The sequence below is a fragment of the Cygnus olor genome, chromosome 13 (assembly GCF_009769625.2).
Source record: "Cygnus olor isolate bCygOlo1 chromosome 13, bCygOlo1.pri.v2, whole genome shotgun sequence".
Classification (NCBI taxonomy): domain Eukaryota; kingdom Metazoa; phylum Chordata; class Aves; order Anseriformes; family Anatidae; genus Cygnus; species Cygnus olor.
This window is the reverse complement of record NC_049181.1, coordinates 9,928,071-9,945,280: the sequence shown is the minus strand read 5'-3', so window position 1 is coordinate 9,945,280 and position 17,210 is coordinate 9,928,071. Positions and strand designations below refer to the sequence as shown.

The 17,210-nt window shown below is 67.5% G+C and overlaps 4 protein-coding genes across 10 annotated transcripts in view; 3 read left to right on the top strand and 1 right to left on the bottom strand.

Moving 5' to 3' along the window:
- MED12 (mediator complex subunit 12) overlaps positions 1-3,547 on the bottom strand; it is a 37,279-nt gene extending 33,732 nt beyond the window's left edge. The window contains 4 exon segments of the mRNA XM_040572063.1: positions 43-202; positions 1,957-2,148; positions 2,928-3,032; positions 3,348-3,547. Of these exon segments, the coding sequence (XP_040427997.1) occupies positions 43-202; positions 1,957-2,148; positions 2,928-3,032; positions 3,348-3,446 (556 nt within the window). The 5' untranslated portion in view covers positions 3,447-3,547.
- Positions 3,548-4,408: 861 nt separating this feature from the next.
- Positions 4,409-7,924, top strand: IL2RG (interleukin 2 receptor subunit gamma). 4 transcript variants are annotated; one of them, XM_040572059.1, is made up of 8 exons: positions 4,409-4,580; positions 5,713-5,803; positions 5,990-6,174; positions 6,295-6,437; positions 6,522-6,684; positions 6,773-6,881; positions 6,956-7,040; positions 7,124-7,924. In XM_040572059.1, exons 1-8 carry the CDS (start codon positions 4,496-4,498, stop codon positions 7,322-7,324), a joined length of 1,062 nt encoding a protein of 353 aa, XP_040427993.1. In that variant the 5' UTR covers positions 4,409-4,495; the 3' UTR covers positions 7,325-7,924. The 4 variants fall into 4 exon arrangements, with proteins under 4 accessions (XP_040427993.1, XP_040427991.1, XP_040427992.1 ...); XM_040572060.1 differs by having other exon boundaries at positions 4,420-4,580; positions 6,522-6,678; XM_040572058.1 differs by having other exon boundaries at positions 4,418-4,580; positions 6,295-6,684.
- Positions 7,925-8,018: 94 nt separating this feature from the next.
- On the top strand, positions 8,019-9,456 carry C13HXorf65 (chromosome 13 CXorf65 homolog). Of its 2 annotated transcripts, XM_040572062.1 has the most exons (6): positions 8,019-8,081; positions 8,170-8,256; positions 8,342-8,476; positions 8,548-8,616; positions 8,714-8,835; positions 9,290-9,456. In XM_040572062.1, exons 1-6 carry the CDS (start codon positions 8,057-8,059, stop codon positions 9,401-9,403), a joined length of 552 nt encoding a protein of 183 aa, XP_040427996.1. In that variant the 5' UTR covers positions 8,019-8,056; the 3' UTR covers positions 9,404-9,456. The 2 variants fall into 2 exon arrangements, with proteins under 2 accessions (XP_040427996.1, XP_040427995.1); XM_040572061.1 differs by having other exon boundaries at positions 8,019-8,256.
- A 338-nt stretch (positions 9,457-9,794) lies between these two features.
- LOC121077147 (sestrin-3-like) lies at positions 9,795-15,784 on the top strand. Of its 3 annotated transcripts, none has more exons than XM_040572055.1 (9): positions 9,795-9,921; positions 11,638-11,841; positions 11,993-12,175; positions 12,310-12,546; positions 12,629-12,740; positions 12,881-12,984; positions 13,409-13,599; positions 13,940-14,084; positions 14,548-15,784. In XM_040572055.1, exons 1-9 carry the CDS (start codon positions 9,856-9,858, stop codon positions 14,635-14,637), a joined length of 1,332 nt encoding a protein of 443 aa, XP_040427989.1. In that variant the 5' UTR covers positions 9,795-9,855; the 3' UTR covers positions 14,638-15,784. The 3 variants fall into 3 exon arrangements, with proteins under 3 accessions (XP_040427989.1, XP_040427988.1, XP_040427990.1); XM_040572054.1 differs by having other exon boundaries at positions 12,881-12,999; XM_040572056.1 differs by lacking the exon at positions 9,795-9,921 and adding an exon at positions 10,894-11,006 and having other exon boundaries at positions 12,881-12,999.
- The last annotated feature ends 1,426 nt before the right edge of the window (positions 15,785-17,210 follow it).

Below are 17,210 nucleotides of genomic sequence, written 5' to 3'. Positions count from 1 at the left end.
ACCTGGGATGGAGAAAAGCAGAGCTCCACACAAAGTGCTTACCGATGAAGGGATCAATGACATGCCGCTTCTTCACCTTGGTTTCTGTGATGGCTGCGTAATAGGCACAAGTCATCTTGATGAGCCACGCCGCTCTCATCACTGGAACAGTGTATTTTGCCAAATAACCGAAGACCTCTTCCTTCTTGCTAAAGATGGGTACCTGTAACAGAACGGAGAGGGGGAATCGCAACCACGGACTTGGACAGGAACTATTCCGAAGCAATCCCACACGCCGCAGGCACTACCACCTGTGCAGGGAAAAAAGGTACTGTGCTGCTCTGTGTCCCGAGAAACCTACTGCAAGAATTTGTCTCTGGTCAGAAAGCAACAGCACCAGAGCTGCATTTCAGCATAAACAGAAGCAAAACAAATTGAAAGAAGACAGAAAACACGATTACATCCGTCGCTGTAAATCCATGCCCTGAATCCTGCAAACAGCTCTGAGGATATCCTCCGGAGAGGACGTAAACAACTGCAAAAGGTGCAGGCTAAGGACTGCATCAGGAACCAGCACGAGGACAGACTGAAGGCAGGACTCTTCATGTTGTAAACAAAAACAGAACGGTTACAAGTCTTGTAATATCACAAGTGGACAACAGAAGACTGCGAGAGACAAGGAACTGAATACCACAGTAGAAAGAAATTCATTAATCCAAGACTGAAAAATTCAAGAGAAGGCATGGGAGGCTACCAGTGAAATCATCAGACTGCAGATTTATGACACAGGAAGCGATACCACACCACAGAAAAACACACAGCTGCGGAGCTCACTTGCGCGGGATACTATGGAGAGCACAAGTATGCGTGGGTTCACAGAGGTATGAGAAATTCAAAGGGAACAGGTACATTTTGTAGGTATCAAGTTCCCCAAACTATTGACTGCTGGATCACTTACTCGCTGTGTTTCTTACATTCTGCCCAATTATTCTCTGATGCCTCACTGCCACGGACTGCTTGGCTACCAACTGCAGCTGTTTTCACGTCTAGGTCCGTGAAAACGGATGGAGCACATTGCAGAAAACTGGGAGAGGCCTTGAAAGGCTCAAGTTTTCACAGTGACCTCAAGAACCTGACGGCCGATGCGCAAAGAAAGATACACAGACTAAATTCGTTAAGAGACTGGAGACGGATTGCGGGGAAAACCAATTATTTTATTTTCCCGAGGCTGACTCGGGATTCAAAGGGCCAGGCAAATTCCAGCTTCTAAACTCCGTGCTCTGCTACTATTTCGCAACTGGAAGTTATATTTTTCCACGCTACACAGTAGATTCCTAGGTTCCTTGTTTATTGGCCCAGCAGGATAGACAGTTAGCTCCCCTTGTTATCGGGCCCTATGAAATGGCAGAGTAGGACCCTTCTTCCTTCTCCCATACCCTAAAGCATTCAGTGCTGCCAGGGTAAGCCCTAGCCCTGGACCCCAGAGCACAGAAATGCTTTACGGTTTGGTCTCAGCCAGGCTAACGTGCACTGTTCTCAGCTTAAAACCAGAAACGTGTCACTGCAACAGAAGTCTGGGAAGTAACTCAGCTGATTATTTCCAGTAATTCCCACTACAGCTTTGGAGAAGTTGGAAACCCCCACAATAGGAAAGGTCCTCGTCTAAACAACAGACCAAAGGCGACAGTAGCAGCTCTTCTGAAAAAGATCAGAACCTCACCAGAAATCAGTCACGCCATACAAGGCAGGAAACAGAGCTGAACCCAACCTCCAAATAAAAGACAAGGGACCAGCGGATTGAGCAAGGAGACCACAAGTAGCGCAACACGCATCCTGGATACGCTCAAGATGAAAACTTCAAGAGATGTAGATGGAAGAAACTCCTCCAAGCAGTAAAACCTTCTACTAAGCAAACACTTCAGAAGGAAGCACAGACAAAATGCTCTGCCCTGCCAGGCAGCCTCCCCTGTGACATACCTTCTTGGCCAGGTGAGTGAGAGGCTTAGTTCCAGCCAGATCGGTGAACCAGTTGTTTATGGCACTCTGCGAACGCGCTGTCACCAGCCAGAAGTTATCCTTCTGATTCACCTGGGGTTTCCGTCTTCCCGTGTCTGGCAGTGTATTGCACCGCAGCTTTTCTGCGATAATACTACTAAAATTTGAACTGATCTGGAGGAAGGAAAGAAAGAAAAAGGACAAATTACATTTCGTAGCTGAAAAATCTGCTCTACTCGCTGAAAATCCCATCTATCCTTCCTGCCAGAAGTCTCACCGGTTATGAACTTCTGAAACACACACACACACAAAAATACCAATAATTTCCGTTACTATACTCACAAAGAGGAATGCTTCTAGATGACAATACAATAACTGAGCGAGGACTCCAGCTGAGATGGACACAACTCCTTATAAACACTTAAGTCAAACCAGACTGAGGGCTTCTGGGACAGAGGTGAGCCAAAGAAAACAAAACCACCGTGCTTATCGATTGCCTTCCATCCCAGGTCACTGCCAGTCCTCTCATAAGGGAGACCAAGCAGTTAACGCCTTGATATCAGAAAAAACGCAGTTGAAGCCTGTTTTGCAACCCCTGTGTTTAAATTGCCAGATGTTTCAACAAATCTTGCATCTCTTCCACCATCGCAATGATCTAACCAGGCCTATACTGAAGAAGTTTCTTGCTACCGGCACCGTGGTCTCCTGCTTTAACTGCAGGATACAAGGACATATCTACCAACTGGAGATAAGGCCAGACAAGGATCCGCTCTCAGAGGTGGGAGCCGCAGCCGCCGACCAACGCCTGCCAACGCCGAACTCTGACCGTGCAGGGGAAGCTCCCGCAGCACCCATCCCGAGAGCGAGGAGGCCGCCAGCAGACCCACGGCCGCCCGGGACAGCCCGGCCCAGCCCTGCGACCTGCCGGGAGGGCAGCTCCGGGGGGCTCTCACCTTGGCGGGGTTGAAATTGACGTTTTTGGCGCTGCCGTGTTCGTCCCCAGAGACGGCGGGCTGGTTGTTGAAGCCTTGCTTGACGTTCAGGGCGGTCAGCTCATCCTGCGGGGGGGGAGACGGTCAGCGTGCCATGAGGGGTCCCTGGGGGTCCCTTGGAGGTCCGTGGGGGGGTTCTGGGGGTCCCTGAGGGGTTCCTGGGAGTCCCTAGGGGTCCCTTGGAGGTCCATGGGGGGTTCCTGGGGGTCCCTGACGTGTCCCTGGGGGGTCCCCGTGGGACGAGGCCCGTCCCGGCCGCCCCCCTCCCTCCGTCCCTCCCCGGAGCCCCGGTCACGGCCGTGCCGGGTCCCCCCCCCGCGGGGCCGGGCCCTGAGGGGCTCCCCCCGGCCCGGCAGCCGCCCCCCCCCCCCCCCCCCGCACCTCCTTCTGCTTGGGGTCCTGCGGGTAGACGTCGGGCGGGCCGAGGCGCGGCCGCTTGAGCGGGCGGTGCTCGTAGCTGAGGACGCCGAAGGCCGCCATCCCGGGCGGCCGGCGGGCAGCGGCGGCCGGGCCACAACAAGGACCGCCGGGGCCGCCCGCCGCTGCGCCTGCGCCGACGGCCCGGCCCGAACGCTTCCGGACGGGCCCGAGCGGCGCCGGAGCCGCCGAGGGGAGCCGGAGCTCCCCGAAGCCGAGCCGAGGGCGGACGGAGAGGCCCGAAGGGGAGGGCCCGAGCCTGCGCCGGGCGGAGGCGGAAAGTGCCGAAGGCGGCCGAGGGGCGGTCGGCGCCCCCTGGCGGAGACGGCGGGGTCACGTGGTCGCCCCCCCCCTTCCCACGCCGCACCCTGGGGCTGCCCTCGGCGCCCCGCCACGTGCCCGCCCCGACGGCACCCCCGGGGCACCCCACGGCACCCCACGAGGCCGCACGGGACCCGCATGGCACCCCCATGGCACCCCCATGGCACCCCCAAGGGACCCCAGGGCACCCCTACGGGACCCCACGGCACCCACAGGGGACCCCACGGCACCCCCAGGGCACCCCACGGGGACCCCACAGGACCCCAGGGCACCCCTCAGGGACCCCACAGCACCCACAGGGCACCCCACGGGACCCCCGGGGCACCCCCATGGCACCCCCAGGGATCCCACGGCACCCCAACAGCACCCCACGGCACCCACAGGGGACCCCACGGCACCCCCACGGCACCCTCACCCCATCCCACCGCCCCCAGCCCACCCCCCGCTACCTGCCCCATGGCCGCCCCCCACCTCGGCCACCTCCCCGACACAGCCCCCCCGGGACCACCACCCCATATGTGCCCACGGGCGTGCCCGCAGTTCGGGAACCCCCACGGCGGCCCCATCCCGGGGGGCCGAGCTGTGGGGTCCCAGGGGGGCCCGGAGCTGCGGGGGCCGGGCAGGAAGAGCGGTGGGGCCCCGTCGGGGTGAGCCGTGGGGCCCCGTCGGGGCGTCATACAGGGTGGGCCCTCGGCGGCGGGCGGCGCCGCGTGACAGGAAGCGGCGGCGGGTGCGGAAGCCATCGGCTGAGCACGGTGGGCTGCGCGGGGCCGTCGCACGCCAGCCGCGCCATGGCGGTGCCCGCGGCTTTCCTCGCGCCCGTCCTGCTGCTCTGCGGGCTGGGCCCCCGCCTCGCCGCTGCCCACGGCCCCACAGGTAAGGGGGGAGCCCCGAGGGTGGCGGGGACGGGGACAGCACTCCCCGGTGATGGCGGCCGAGGGCAGGACGCGGGGCCATGCGCCGTGCCTCGGGGCCCCCCAGCAGTGGGGCTGCCGGGAGAGCCGGGCTGTGCCGGGACATCCCCTTGGGTGTCCGGGCTCCCGGCCGGGAGCTGGAGCACCGCTGGCCCTGTGGGTGCCAGCCCCGCGCTCTCCCACCCCGCAGCCTCCAGCCCCACAGCTCTCAGCCCCGCGTCTCGGCTAGCCCTTCCCCAAGGGCAGAGGGAGCCTGGCCATCGGGGCGGCCCCACAGCTCCCCAGCCGAGGCCCAGCTTTAAGACCCCAGGAGATGCCAGATGGGGACCCTGTGGGTGCTGGGGGGCTGCGGGAGGGCTGGGAGCCTCCTAGCACACCAGGCGCACCCCGTGTTGGTCCTGTGCGTCAGCCGTGGCTGTGGCCACCCGTCTGCGTCCGTCTCCGTTTCCAACCCTGTGGCGGTGCCGCACGTATGCAGGGGCCGGGGGCGGCCGGCTCCTCGCTCGCACCAGTGCCCCCGTGGCTGCTGTCGCTTTCCGAAAGCCCAGCTGTGGGCTGCCTGTTGACAAAATACCTGGTTTCCAAACAAACGCCCCCCCTCTGCTAACTCCGGACCTTGCCGCCAGCCGGGAGGACGCCCTCCGTTTCCACATGCCGAAACGACTGGAGTTCGGCACACCTTTGCTCGGCTTCATGGTTTATCTGGTGTTACAAAATGGCAAACCCACGTTTCCTCTGGAAAAACACGCTTACAGAGAGCGGCCTTCAGCCCAGCCCGCCGGCGCAGCACCCTGCTGCCGCAGCACCCGCAACCACAGCTGGCACCGAGCGGGGCAGCGGGCTGCTCCGGGCGGGTTTTGTGCCTCGAACTGGGCTGGTTTTTCACCAGTTCAGAGCGCAGACCCTGGCAGAGCCCCGCAAAAGCCGGCGGTGCCGCCAGGCGCCCGGTGCCACGGTTACGGCAGGAAGAGCCGAGCACGGATGCGGGAGGGAAAGCCGCTGAGCTGGCAGTTCTCCGGAGGAAGACGTGGGGCTGCCGTGGGCCGTGGACAGCGCGAAAGCGGAAAGTGCCCGGTGGTTTCTGTCCCCTGCAGGGGTGGAGTGCGTCCTGTTCAACGAGGAGTACATGACCTGCATGTGGGGGAGCAGGGAGACGCTCACCACCAACTACTCCCTCTACTACTGGTAGGTGCCCCCGCCCCACGCCAGCCCCCCGCAGGGTTTCCAGCCCCCACCGGCACCTCTGTGCTGAGCCCGGGGGGTGGAGGCTCCGTCTGCGGGCCCGCTGGGGTGGGACGCACCAGGAGAGGGCTCCAGGAAGGGTTGGGGTGCGCGGGGTCCCGGGGAGCCCCCGTAACCCGCGGCGCACAGGTACGAGAACAGGTCGCCCGTGGTGGAGTGCAAGCGCTACCTGTGGGACCGGGGTGTCAGCATCGGCTGCCACTTCAACCAGAGCGAGATCATCCAGTTCCAGCCTTTCCACGTCCTCCTCAACGCCAGCCTCAACGGCCAGACCCTGGAGATCCGCAGCAAGCGCATGGAGCTGCAGGACCTCGGTACGGAGCGGGGCAGGGGGGTCCCCAGGCTCCCCAGGGCCGCCCGCTCACCTCCCGGCTGGTGGCAGGGCCACCGGGGCGTGGGGACGGCGCTCAGCGGGTGCTGTCTGTGCTCCGCAGTGAAACCGGGGGCTCCTGTCAACCTGACCATCCGCAACATGAGCAGCAACCAGCTGCAGCTGACCTGGAGCTCCCCGTACCCCAAGGCGCAGTGCCTGGAGCACGCCGTCAAGTACAAGAGCAACAAGGACACGAGCTGGATTGTAAGAGGCGCCGGGGGAGGACGCCGAGCCTCCGCCCGTCCCCACAGCGCCGGCCCTCACTGCCTATCCCTCGTCTCTCCCCAGGAGCACGGGGTGAAGGGAGACATCTTCTCCTTCCCCAGCGTGGACTACGAGAAGTACTACACCTTCTACGTGCGCAGCAAGATCAACAGCTACTGCGGCAGCACCCAGCTCTGGAGCGAGTGGAGCGTCCCCGTGGTCTGGGGCAGAAACACCACCAGCAAGGGTAGGAGCGCTCCCGTGGCGCTGGCTCCTTCCTCTGCCCCACGGTGGCCGTGTGCCGGCTGGTTCCCCACCACCAGGGCTCCTTGCAGATCTCGCGGAGGAGCAGCTGCAGTGGTTCTGGATCCATACGGTTCTCGTCCCCATCGCCTCCTGCCTGCTCCTGCTGGTCCTCGTCGTCCTGCTGGTGCGCATGGAAAGGTGAGCGGCCGGCCCGGGGGCACGGGGGCGGGCGTGGGCAGCGCCTGCCCCTCCAACACTTCTCTCCCACGCAGGGTTTGGGTCATCCTCATGCCCCGGATCCCCAACCCCAGCAAGAACTTCGACGAGCTCTTCATCACCCACAACGGCAACTTCCAGGTAAGTCGCCCCGTCCTGCCGCGGGGCCGGGCTGGGTGGTGGCGGCGCCTCCTGACCCCTCTCACCCTGCTCTGTCCCCTGAGGAATGGGCTGGAGTCCCCAAAGACATGCTGGAGAGCTTCAAGCCCAACTACAGCGAGAGCATCTGCTACGTGAGCGAGCTGCCCTCCAGGGAGAGCCACGACCCCCAGTGGGATGGCAGCAACCGCCCGCCGGGGGGGCCTGGGGCCCCGGCTGGCCCCCGCGAGCATAGCCCCTACCAGAACAACTACGTGGGAGTGTGACACCCGCGCCAGCGCCGCTGCCCAAATCCATCCTGCCCCCTGCTCCCGGCCTGCCCCTGCCGAACGCCCTCAGGCCCCCAGCCCTGCTCCCTGCCGCGGCCACGGTGCGCCAGCACCCTCCCCGTCCTTAGCGCTGGGTGTCCAGCAGGGCACGGCGACGTCCCGCTGCGGGCACGGCCCCGTGGGGGATCCCTCGTGGGGCTGCCGTGGGAGGGCAGAGCCGTGGGACGGCGGGGGGAGGCTCCCCCACTGCCTGCGTGGACCCTCAGCGCTGGTGGTGCCGGTGCCGCAGAGCCCCCCGCTTGCTCCGCGGTGCCCGTGAGCACGCCGGGGACGTGTCCCCGTGCGGGGCAGCCCCGGTGACACCCAGTGGGGACAGCCAGGCTGCACTCCCGGCCCCCCGCGGCGGTGCAGCAGGGCTGGCTGGTGGGGACGTGCGGCCGAAGGAGCACCGAGGGACAGGTGCTGCACTGAGGGCCCCCCGAGGGGACGAGCCACCGGGCCACCCCTGCTGTCATCGGGCGCCGGGCGAGCACAGCCTGGCCACTTGCTTGCTTGCACCGCGGGTTTCCAGCTGCAATAAAGCTCTGCTGCGCTTTGGTTTGGGTCGGTCTCATTCCGGGGGTCTCGGCGGGGGGGGAACTCGGGTTCACCAGCACCCTGGCACCCCCGCTCCGACCTCACAAACGCCGCGGGGCAGGGTGCAGCCCCGCGGTTCCATCCCGCAGCAGCATGTTCATCTGCATCAGCCATGGTGGTGAGTCCCCTCCCGGCCACGAGGACGTGGCGGGGGGACGCTGCGGGTCTCCAGGACGTCCCCTTGGCCACCGCCACTGTCCCCGCAGACAACCAGAGCTTCCTGGTCAACACCGACTGCCCCGTCCTGCTGCTGCTCTCCCACCTGAGGAGCAAGGTCGGGGTCCCCGTCACCGGTGAGCTCGGGGGGCAGCGGGCGGGACCCCGCGGGGGCTCCCCATGGGGCTGGCACCACTGGGACGCGCGCCCCGGCTTTTCCAGACGTCATCGACCTGTGCGACAAGCTGGGCACCCCCAAGCTGCTCTTCCAGGTCAAGACCCTACGGGAGAGGGCCAGCGAGTTCCTCCCGGCGCCCGGCACCTACTACGTCTGCAGGGTGGACCTGGGCACCCCCGGTAGGCGCAGAGCCCCCCGTCCCCGCGGTCCCCGCAGGGCGCTGCGGGAGGCGTGACAGCAGTGCCCGCAGGCACCGCGCAGGAGCAGGCGTCGCGGACCTTCACGCCCCTGCTGAAGGACCCCAGCGTGGCGCTGACCGGTGGGTGCGGGGATGGGGACCCGCAGGGCGTGTAGTTTGGGGATATCCCCCCCCCCCGGGGGCCACCACGGAGCCCCCAGCCCTGTCCCCGGCGCAGAGGCGCTGCGGCAGCACGGGCAGCACCCGCACAGGAGGCTCCAGCGCTCGCTGAAGGCTGCGGAGGGCAGGAGGACGCCGACCACCGAGGCGCTGCCCGCTGGCACCCAAGGCCAGGGAGCGGTAAGGGGTGGCCTGTGGGACCGGGTGGCGCTGGGACCGCCACCTCCAACAAGGCCACCTCCACCGGGGACGGGGACACCGCCACCACGTCCGGGGGCCCTTCCTCACCTCTCCAGCCCCCAGCATCTCCGGGGTGCCCGGCGGTGGGACCTGCCCGGTGCCCACGCCCGCTGTCCCCACACCCGCTGTCCCCACGCCCGCTGTCCCCACGCCGTGCCACCCCTCGTCCCCGTCCCGGTGCCCCGGCATCCCCCTGCGTGTCCCCGTGCCGCCCCCCACCCACCCCATCCCCACGTCCCCAGCACCACCGCGTGGCCGCATCCTGCAGCCCTGCCGCCCCATGGCCACATCCCCGTCCCGGTCCCCCCGTCCCCATGTCACCCCTGCCCCTCCATCCCGTCCCCCCATCCCCGTGTCCCCCCCGTCCCCGTCTCACCCCCGCCCCTCTACGCAGGGCGAGGCGGCGGCGGCGCGAGGCGCGGCGCGACCCGGTGAGGAGCAGGAGGGGGCTCCCCGCAGGGCGCCGCGGCCCCCGGGGGGGCGGCAGCAGCGGCCGAGGCAGCGCTGAGCCCGATAAAGCCGTGGCGCCGCCCGAGGACGGGGTCACCGGGACCGGGTCCGCGCCCCACGCCCCGCGGGCGCCCCCCGGCGGCGGGGCAGCACAAGCCCCGCCCCCCCTTTCTGGAGTGGGCGGGGCACCCCAAGCCACGCCCCCTTTCCCCAGGTGGGCGGGGCGCGGCGCGGGCCCCCCCCCCCGGTAACTTTCCACCCCTGGCCACGTGGTGCCGCCCCCCTCGAGGCCCCTCCCCCGGGGCGGCCGGGGCGCCGGTGGCCGCGCCCCTTCGCGGCGGTGATTGGCGGAGGCGGCGCCGAGGCCACGCCCCCCGCCCCGGACCGGGCTGCCGCGGTGCCCGGCTCGGCGGGGCCGGCGGCCTGGACGGGACCGGCCGGGACGGGGCGGGGCCGGCAGCGGGCAGGGGGCAGCGGGCAGCGGGCGGCGGCGCACGGCGCGGGCTCACCATGATCGTGTGTCCCCAGAGCATGGAGCACCCCCGAGGAAGCCGGTGCCAGCGGCTGCCGGGGCAGGTAGGACCCGCCCCGCCGCTACCGGAGCCCCCAGCGGAGCCCCGGGCTCGGCTCCGCACCGGCGCTGCCCCCGCCGGCACCCGCCCGCCGCACCGGCAGCTGGCGGCCTGCCCTGCCCTGCCCTGCCCTGCCCTGCCCTGCCCTGCCCGCGGCCGGGCGGCGCTGTCCCAACGCGGGGCCCGGTGTCCCGCGGCCCGGTGCCGGTGCCGGTACCGGTGCGGCGGCGCCGTCCCCTTTGTGCGGGATGCGGGAGGCGCCGTGCCTCCATCACTGCCAATCAAAGTTGTTTTTCTCTCTCCGCCTGCACTGCCCGCGCCGCGCACCGGGGGCGCTGCCGCTGCCGCCGCCCGCACAATGGGGCCCCGGTTACCGGCGGCAGGCACCGGGCACGGCACCGCCGTGGGGCCCCCCCACCCCCCCCGCCCGGACACCGGCACCGGCACTTCCCTCGTTCCTCGGGACAACCGGGCGGGGGCCGGGCTGCCCGCGGCCCCGGGAGCATCACCGGCGGAGCCACCGGCACCGGGGAGGGACGGGGGGAGCCCCCCGCGGGGCCGCGCACCGGGAGCGGGGGGGGGCCGAGGCGGGCGCCGGCCCCGACGGCTGCCGTCGAGGGGCAGCGGGCGCGGGCGTCCCGGGAGAGGAACCGGGGCGGGGGGGGGGCGACCGTGGAGGTCAACGACCGCGGTCCCGGGGACCGGCACGGGAGAGACGGGGCCGGGGGGGACGCGCGGGCGGCGGCGGCGGCAGCCCCGGGGGGCGCGGGCGGGGGAGCCCCGGGCCGGGTCAGCCGCGTCCCCCTGCACCCCGGCCCGGGGGCTGTCCGTGGGTCCGTCTGCACCCGGTGAGAAGAAGCCGCCCGGACCCGGCGGGACCCCCCCGGGAGCAGGGGCAGCTCCTCGGGGCCGCTGCGGGAGCCGCCGGGGGGGCTCCCAGGGGAGGCTGGCGCTGCTCGTCCCCCCCCGCTGCGAGCCCCTCGGCCTGCTCCGCGCGCCCCTCTTGGCCGAAGCGGAAGCTCCGAAGGGCGGCTGAGTAAAGCTCTTGACACCTGAGCGAGCGGAGCGTGCGGTCGTCACCGGAGGCAGGCTGGCAGAAAACAGCCGGAGCCGCTCCGGGGCCGCGAGCGCTGCGGGCAGCTCGGCCTCGCTCAGCCTCCCGGCACCCCGGGGCGCTGCGCTCGGCGCCCGGAGCAGCGCGGCTTTTGCGTCGCCTCGCCGAAAACCAGGCCCGCCGCAGCTCCCGTGGGCAAGGCGGTGCGCAGGGTGAGGGGCAGGAGGCAGCGGGGTGCCCGGCTCCGAGGGCTGCGAGCGTCCTGGCCGCCGGGGCAGCCCGGGGAGGGAGCTGCGACTTCCCCCCCCAGCGAGGCTTCCGCGGCCGAACCAACGGGGCCGGCGTGCTGGCCGCTCGGGCAGGGCGCGGGGGGACCTCTGAGCCCCCCTCCTCGTGCTCGCGGCCGAGCTGTGGGTGCCAGGACATCGCTCGCCCAGGCACGAGCCCGGAGCAGCTCAGCAGCTCCATTGGCGCCTCGCTCCTCCCGATCCTGCGTGGGTGCGCTCGGGCGCTGCCTCCCCCGGGGCACCCCGAGCCCGCCGCGGCGGCTTCTGGCCTGGCGGGGTCACTTTGGGAGGGGGGAGCCGGGAGAAGGGGCGCCAGCCCCCTGCGGAGCCCCGGGGGGCGGCCGGGCTCCCCGCGCAGAGCCGTGCGCTTCCCCCGCAGGTGGTGAAGATGTCCGGCAGCGAGCCCGAGCGCCCGCAGTTCCTCTTCGTGAAGGCGCTGGCGAGCCGGGGGCGGCCGGAGGCGGTGACCCAGCAGATGGGCTACCACCCGCGCTACCTCGACAGCTTCCTCAAGACGCAGCACTACCTGCTGCACATGGACGGCCCGCTGCCCTTCGACTGCCGCCACTACATCGCCATCATGGTGAGCCCCCCCGCGGGAGCTGCCCGGGGCTCCCCGTGCTGTGCCGCGGGTTTCCCTGCAGAAGCCGCAGCGGGCCGTCCCGGAGGCGAGGCGGGTGCGCGGGGTCCCCGCTGGTCGTTGCCCGCACGGGGCTGACGCCGCGCTCTTGCAGGCGGCCGCCCGGCACCGCTGCCGGTACCTGGTGAACCTGCACGTGCTGCAGTTCCTGCGCGCGGGGGGCGATCCCCAGTGGCTGCGCGGCCTCGACTTCATCCCGCCCAAACTCCGCAACCTCAACGAGATCAACAAGATCCTGGCCCACCGGCCCTGGCTCATCACCAAGGAGCACATCGAGGTAGCGGGGGGCGCTCTGCCCGGGGATCGGGGACGTGCCGGGGACGGCAGCCCCCGCGGTGTCCCCGTGGGGCTGGGTGGGTGCTGGCCCCCTGCCTGCCCTTGACGCCTCGCTGCCCTGCCCGTGTCCCGCAGAAGCTGCTGAAGATCAGCGAGTGGAGCTGGTCGCTGGCGGAGCTGGTGCACGCCGTCGTCCTGCTGGCGCACTGCCACGCGCTCGCCAGCTTTGTCTTCGGCTGCGGCTGCGAGCAGGAAGAGGGGCCGGGGGGCCGGGGATCGCTGAAGCCCTCGCCGCCCGGGAACCAGTGCTTCTGCGAGGCCGCCACCGGGAACGGCTGCAGCCAGGAGCTGCTGCGCATCAACCGCAAGAGGGTGAGCCCCGGGGTGGGACCGCGGGGACGGGGACGGGGACGGGCAGCGCCCTGCCCTCACGGCACGCTGTGCTCCTGCGCAGTCCCTGGACTCCTGCATGGAGCTGGACTCTCTCCGGGAGCGCATTCAGCGGATCCACGTAGAGACGGAGGGCAGGGAGGAGACGAGGCTGCTGCCGCCGGACCGCGAGGAAGGTGAGGGGGGGGGTGCCGGATGGGAGCACCCTGCCAGAGGGGTGCTCCTGGGACGCCGGCAGCGGGCACCCAGCTCTGGCTGCCTGGGAACGGGGCAGCCGAGCCACCCTGACCTGCCCGCGGTCTCTCCCCTCTCCCAGATACCGACGGGGAAGTCACTGGCGCCGCCAACCTCGCGTGCTACATGCAGGACCCCGACTTTGGCTACCAGGACTTCGCCCGGCGCGATGAGGATCAGACGCAGGTATTCAGAGTCCAGGTGAGGCTCCTTGCGCTCCCAGCGGGCGGCAGCCCGTGCTGCCGGGGAGCGGTGGTCGTGGGGTGCCCGTGCGGCCCCGAGAGGGGCTGCCCCAGCCTCGCTGCACCCTTGGGGGGCTCTGCCCCGCAAGGGGACCCGTCCGACAAGGGCTGGGGAGGGGGAGGCCACCTTCTGTCCTCAAGGACCGCCGCACGTCCCCTCTGGGCCAGGTGTGGGTCGGCACGGAGGTGGGGGGTTAAAATTTGTTCCAAAATTGTTCCGAAGCTGCCCGGTGAGGCATGCTGGGACTTGTGGCAGAGCAAACCCACTGAATCCTGCTGCATCCTGAGATCTTCAGCAGCCTTTCTCCCTGGGAACATGCCCCAGGCTCTTTCCTGCAGTGGCGAAAGCCTCTCGCTGTGCTCAACAGGATTACTCCTGGGAAGACCACGGCTTTTCGCTGGTGAACCGTCTCTACTCTGACATCGGGCATCTCCTGGATGAGAAGTTCCGGATGGTGGATGGCCTGCAGAGCAGTGCCATGGCCAAGCGGCAGGGCTGCGAACCCTCCGTCTTCAAGCGGGGCATCTGGAACTACATCCACTGCATGTTTGGCATCAGGTAACGAAACCGACCTCGCGGTCCGAGGGAGAAGGGCGAGCTGACCCAGGCGGGAGGAGCGCAGGCTGCTTCTGCTGCGTCCCCAGATGCTCGGGGATGTCTTGCACGTGGGCTCGGAAAAGAGAGCGAGGTGAATCACCCGCCTGGATGTTGAGCCAGGCAGGGGAGAGATGCTCGGCTTCTCTGGCTAGGGCAAGGTGCTTCAGGGCTGGGGCTTCGGTGCCCGGTGGCCGCCGGCGTGTCCCTGTCCCGTGCCTGCGGCATGGCCGGGGTGGAGCAGGGGAGAGGTGCCTGGTCGGGGCCGGGTGCCGGCGGTGCCCAGCCCCTGTGCTCCCCGCAGGTACGATGACTACGACTACGCAGAGGTGAATCACCTCCTGGAGCGAATGCTCAAAGTCTACATTAAGACTGTAACCTGCTACCCAGAGAAGACAAACCCCGAAATGTTCGACAGGTTCTGGAAGCAGTTCAAGCACAGTGAAAAGGTAGGGCAGCAGCCCCTGCCTCTGACCAGCCGTGGCTGGGCTGGGAGCGAGCAGGGGCCGAGGGCTGGGATGCTCGGGGGAGCACAGGAGAAACCAAACCCCACCAAGGGAGGGGAAAATGGAAACCTGCTGTCCATACGCAGTTGCACGCAGCAGGGTGTGGGCACCGTGGCCACCAGCAGCACGGGGAGCTCCGAGGTGGTCGCCCCCATCCGTGAGCGCCTCGGGGTGAGCCCCTGGCCCAGCCGCAGGCCGTAGCGGGGGCTGCTGCGGGGGGCAGGGACCGTGCTGGTGCTGGGAGGCAGCCACAGCCTGCGGGACGGAGGAGGAAAGGGCATTGCCCGTGCTGGAGACATCGCTGCCGTTTTGTCCCGTGCCAAAAGACTCCCTCGTCTGGGTGGGCGCTTGATGCACGGCTGCCCGCAGCACATGCGGCCGCTTGACCTCCTCTTGCCTCCCTCAGGTCCACGTGAACCTGCTCATCCTGGAAGCCCGCATGCAGGCGGAGCTGCTGTACGCGCTGCAGGCCATCACCCAGTACATGGTCTCGTAGGCGCTGGGGAGCTGCGCTGCGGCAGGGCCGGCCAGCATCTCCTCTCCCTGGACTCGTGTGTGACCCGCCGTGCCGGGACGGGCGGCGAGGGATTACTCAACTTAGTTTACTTGACTGTCTTGTTCCGTTTTTTTTTTTTTTTTTTTTTTTTTCCTCCTTGTGGGGCACGCCGAGGGGCCCTGTTACGTGCAATTACCAAACTGTGAGGCAAGTCCGTGCTGCTGAGATGTCCGTGTGATGCCGAAGACTTGAACCCGGCCGAGGAGGACTGCCAAAGACACAGGCGGGGGGAAGAGGGGGGCGGGAGGGGACGGGGCCGTGTCGGAGGGAAGCTCTGCAATGCCCTGCGCTGCGTGCTCAGGAGGGGAGGTGTGCTGGGTCCCAGCCTGGGGCTGGAAGGGACGCACTCGCTGCGTACGTGTCCTGCCGTTCGTGTCCACGTGCCAAACCCCTGCGGGACGGACGAGCAATGACCCGTGCAAGCTCCGAACTGTGAAGCTCCTGCAGGTGGGTGCCTTAGCACTCTGCCGTCCTTGGCAGCAGGGTGAGAAGGGCCTCTAACAGCGTTCAGGCTCCGGGGGTTTGTGCAGAGGACTTCTGGCTGTCCCTTTGGCTAGCCCCACTGTCTCCCGTTGGTGCGTGGGCAGGAGACACGAGGGAGGCCTCCTGAATTCACACGAATGTGCAGGGCTTGCATTTTCTTCCCCCAGTGAGAGGGCTGGGGTCGTGTGCCCAGCCACTTGCTGCTTTTAACAGCCCAGGTGAGCTTAGGGAACCCCTGCACCCTGCCTGGGGGACTCCTGGGGCTGTCCCCACAGCATCAGCCCGTGCAGCAGCCTGGCCCCTGCCAGGAGCAGGCACCAACCACCCCACGCCCCCGTCCCGGGGCTGCTCCGTGCGTGTGTGCCAGCCCCGAGCTGGGGCAGGGGACGAGGGTACCTGGCTCCGTCGGGCACGGGAGAGCACCCGCAGAAGGGGAACGGGGCCACCCAGCATCGGGGGGAGTCTGAAGCGAGGGCAGCTCGAACGCCAGCCCAGCGCACGCTGCTTCGGTCGACCTGTTTACTGCGTAAATGTACGGGGAAAAAACCTTGTGTATGGAAGCTACAGAAAAAGCCTATTTTTGCTATAAATATATTATGTTTGACATGGATGCGTGCCTGCTTTCTGCCCGGAGAGGCTGGGCTGGTTGTACCGGGACGAGCTGGCACCGAGGCCAGCCCCAGGCAGCGCTGGTACCTGGAGAGCTGGCGCTGGGTCTGGGCAGTAAAACACCGGATCTGGTGCTGGGTGGGAGTGGCGGTGCTGGTACAGCAGCCCCGTCGCTGCTGAAAGCCGCAATCAGCTTTCCCCATCTGAGCAGAGCCAGCACAGGTGCTCTAACACCCCAAGCGGGCTTCGCAGCGGGTACCCCCAGTACCAGGGGCTGCAGCACCGGAGAAATCTGGTGATGGTGCTTGCCAGACACCTCAGGGCAGCGCCGCGCACGCTTGGTGACCGCAGCTTTTGAAAGCTCTGAGCTGGTCGTTCCCGTTACCGACCCCCTGCACGCTCTGTTGGGAGCCGGGCCACGGTGCCACTGCCGGGCCGTGCTGAGGGGAGGCCACGGGCTGCGTCCAAGGCCAGCGCTGAGTTTCCCGCAGCAGGGAGCTGTGCCGGCAGCCAGGCAAGGAGCGGAGCCGCGGTCCCAGCACGGAGCAATGGTCCCAGCCTGCAACCCGCCCACCCAAAGCCAGGCGCACCGCTCTTGGTCTTACCGCAGCGGCGGAGAGGAAAAATAGCACCCGGGAGCTGGGGCAGCCTGCCCTGCCAGGACGCCCCTCGAGCAGCCCCTGCAGCAGGCAGCGTGCACCCTGCCATCCCCCCGTTCCCAGGCCTGTCGTCCCCACGCACCCGCAGCTCCACCCCAAAGCCACCCCAAGTCAGGCAGCGGGCTCCCCCTCCGCGATCCCACACCTCATCCCGTCGCCAGTGGCGCAGGGGAAACGTTGATCAGCAAGCAAGCACGTGGGGGAAAGCGAGCAGGTCTCTGGCCAGAGGCTCAGCCGAGCAGAGGCTGGCAGGCACTCGTCGCCCCGGCTGCAGGCAGTGCTGCTCTGCCGGCAGCTACTCCACGGGCCAAAGCGTGGCGGTGAGCACCCAGGAGAGCTGCGAGGTCTCCCAGCCCGCGGGAGAGGCCGACCGGCTGCGAGAAAGGCGCACCAGGCTCAAGCAGCCATTAGGACAGAACAGGGCAGGGCTGTGACTACTGCAGACGGCGTCACACCAGCCAAAAGCAAGCCCCAGGCAAGGCGGCCGAGTCCCCGGCCGGCATCTGCTCCGCGCGTTGCTCTCCTCGGCACTGCTCACGTGGCACAGATCGGCGTACAGCACGGTAACAGCTGCCGGGCAGGAGTGAACGTTCCCCTGTTGCACGTCAAACGGTGAACGCATCCACGCCAAGCCAACCAACAACCGCAAAGCCCACCCCGCGCATTTTCTTTTTCCAGCAAGTACCGCCGCACGCTTGCGGGAAGCCCCAGGAAGCGGCACAGGAGCAGATGAGGGACAGTCAGTTCCCAGGAGGATGTCCA

Coding starts and splice junctions, on each gene's coding strand:
- LOC121077147 (XM_040572054.1), top strand. CDS start 9,856: ATGATCGTGTGTCCCCAGAGCATGGAGCACCCCCGAGGAAGCCGGTGC. Junction 12,176..12,309: donor TCACCAAGGAGCACATCGAG/GTAGCGGGGGGC, acceptor CGTGTCCCGCAG/AAGCTGCTGAAGATCAGCGA. Junction 12,547..12,628: donor TGCGCATCAACCGCAAGAGG/GTGAGCCCCGGG, acceptor GCTCCTGCGCAG/TCCCTGGACTCCTGCATGGA.
- C13HXorf65 (XM_040572061.1), top strand. CDS start 8,076: ATGGTGGTGAGTCCCCTCCCGGCCACGAGGACGTGGCGGGGGGACGCT. Junction 8,477..8,547: donor GGTGGACCTGGGCACCCCCG/GTAGGCGCAGAG, acceptor CAGTGCCCGCAG/GCACCGCGCAGGAGCAGGCG. Junction 8,836..9,289: donor GCACCCAAGGCCAGGGAGCG/GTAAGGGGTGGC, acceptor CCCTCTACGCAG/GGCGAGGCGGCGGCGGCGCG.
- IL2RG (XM_040572057.1), top strand. CDS start 4,496: ATGGCGGTGCCCGCGGCTTTCCTCGCGCCCGTCCTGCTGCTCTGCGGG. Junction 4,581..5,712: donor CGCTGCCCACGGCCCCACAG/GTAAGGGGGGAG, acceptor TGTCCCCTGCAG/GGGTGGAGTGCGTCCTGTTC. Junction 6,175..6,294: donor CATGGAGCTGCAGGACCTCG/GTACGGAGCGGG, acceptor TGTGCTCCGCAG/TGAAACCGGGGGCTCCTGTC.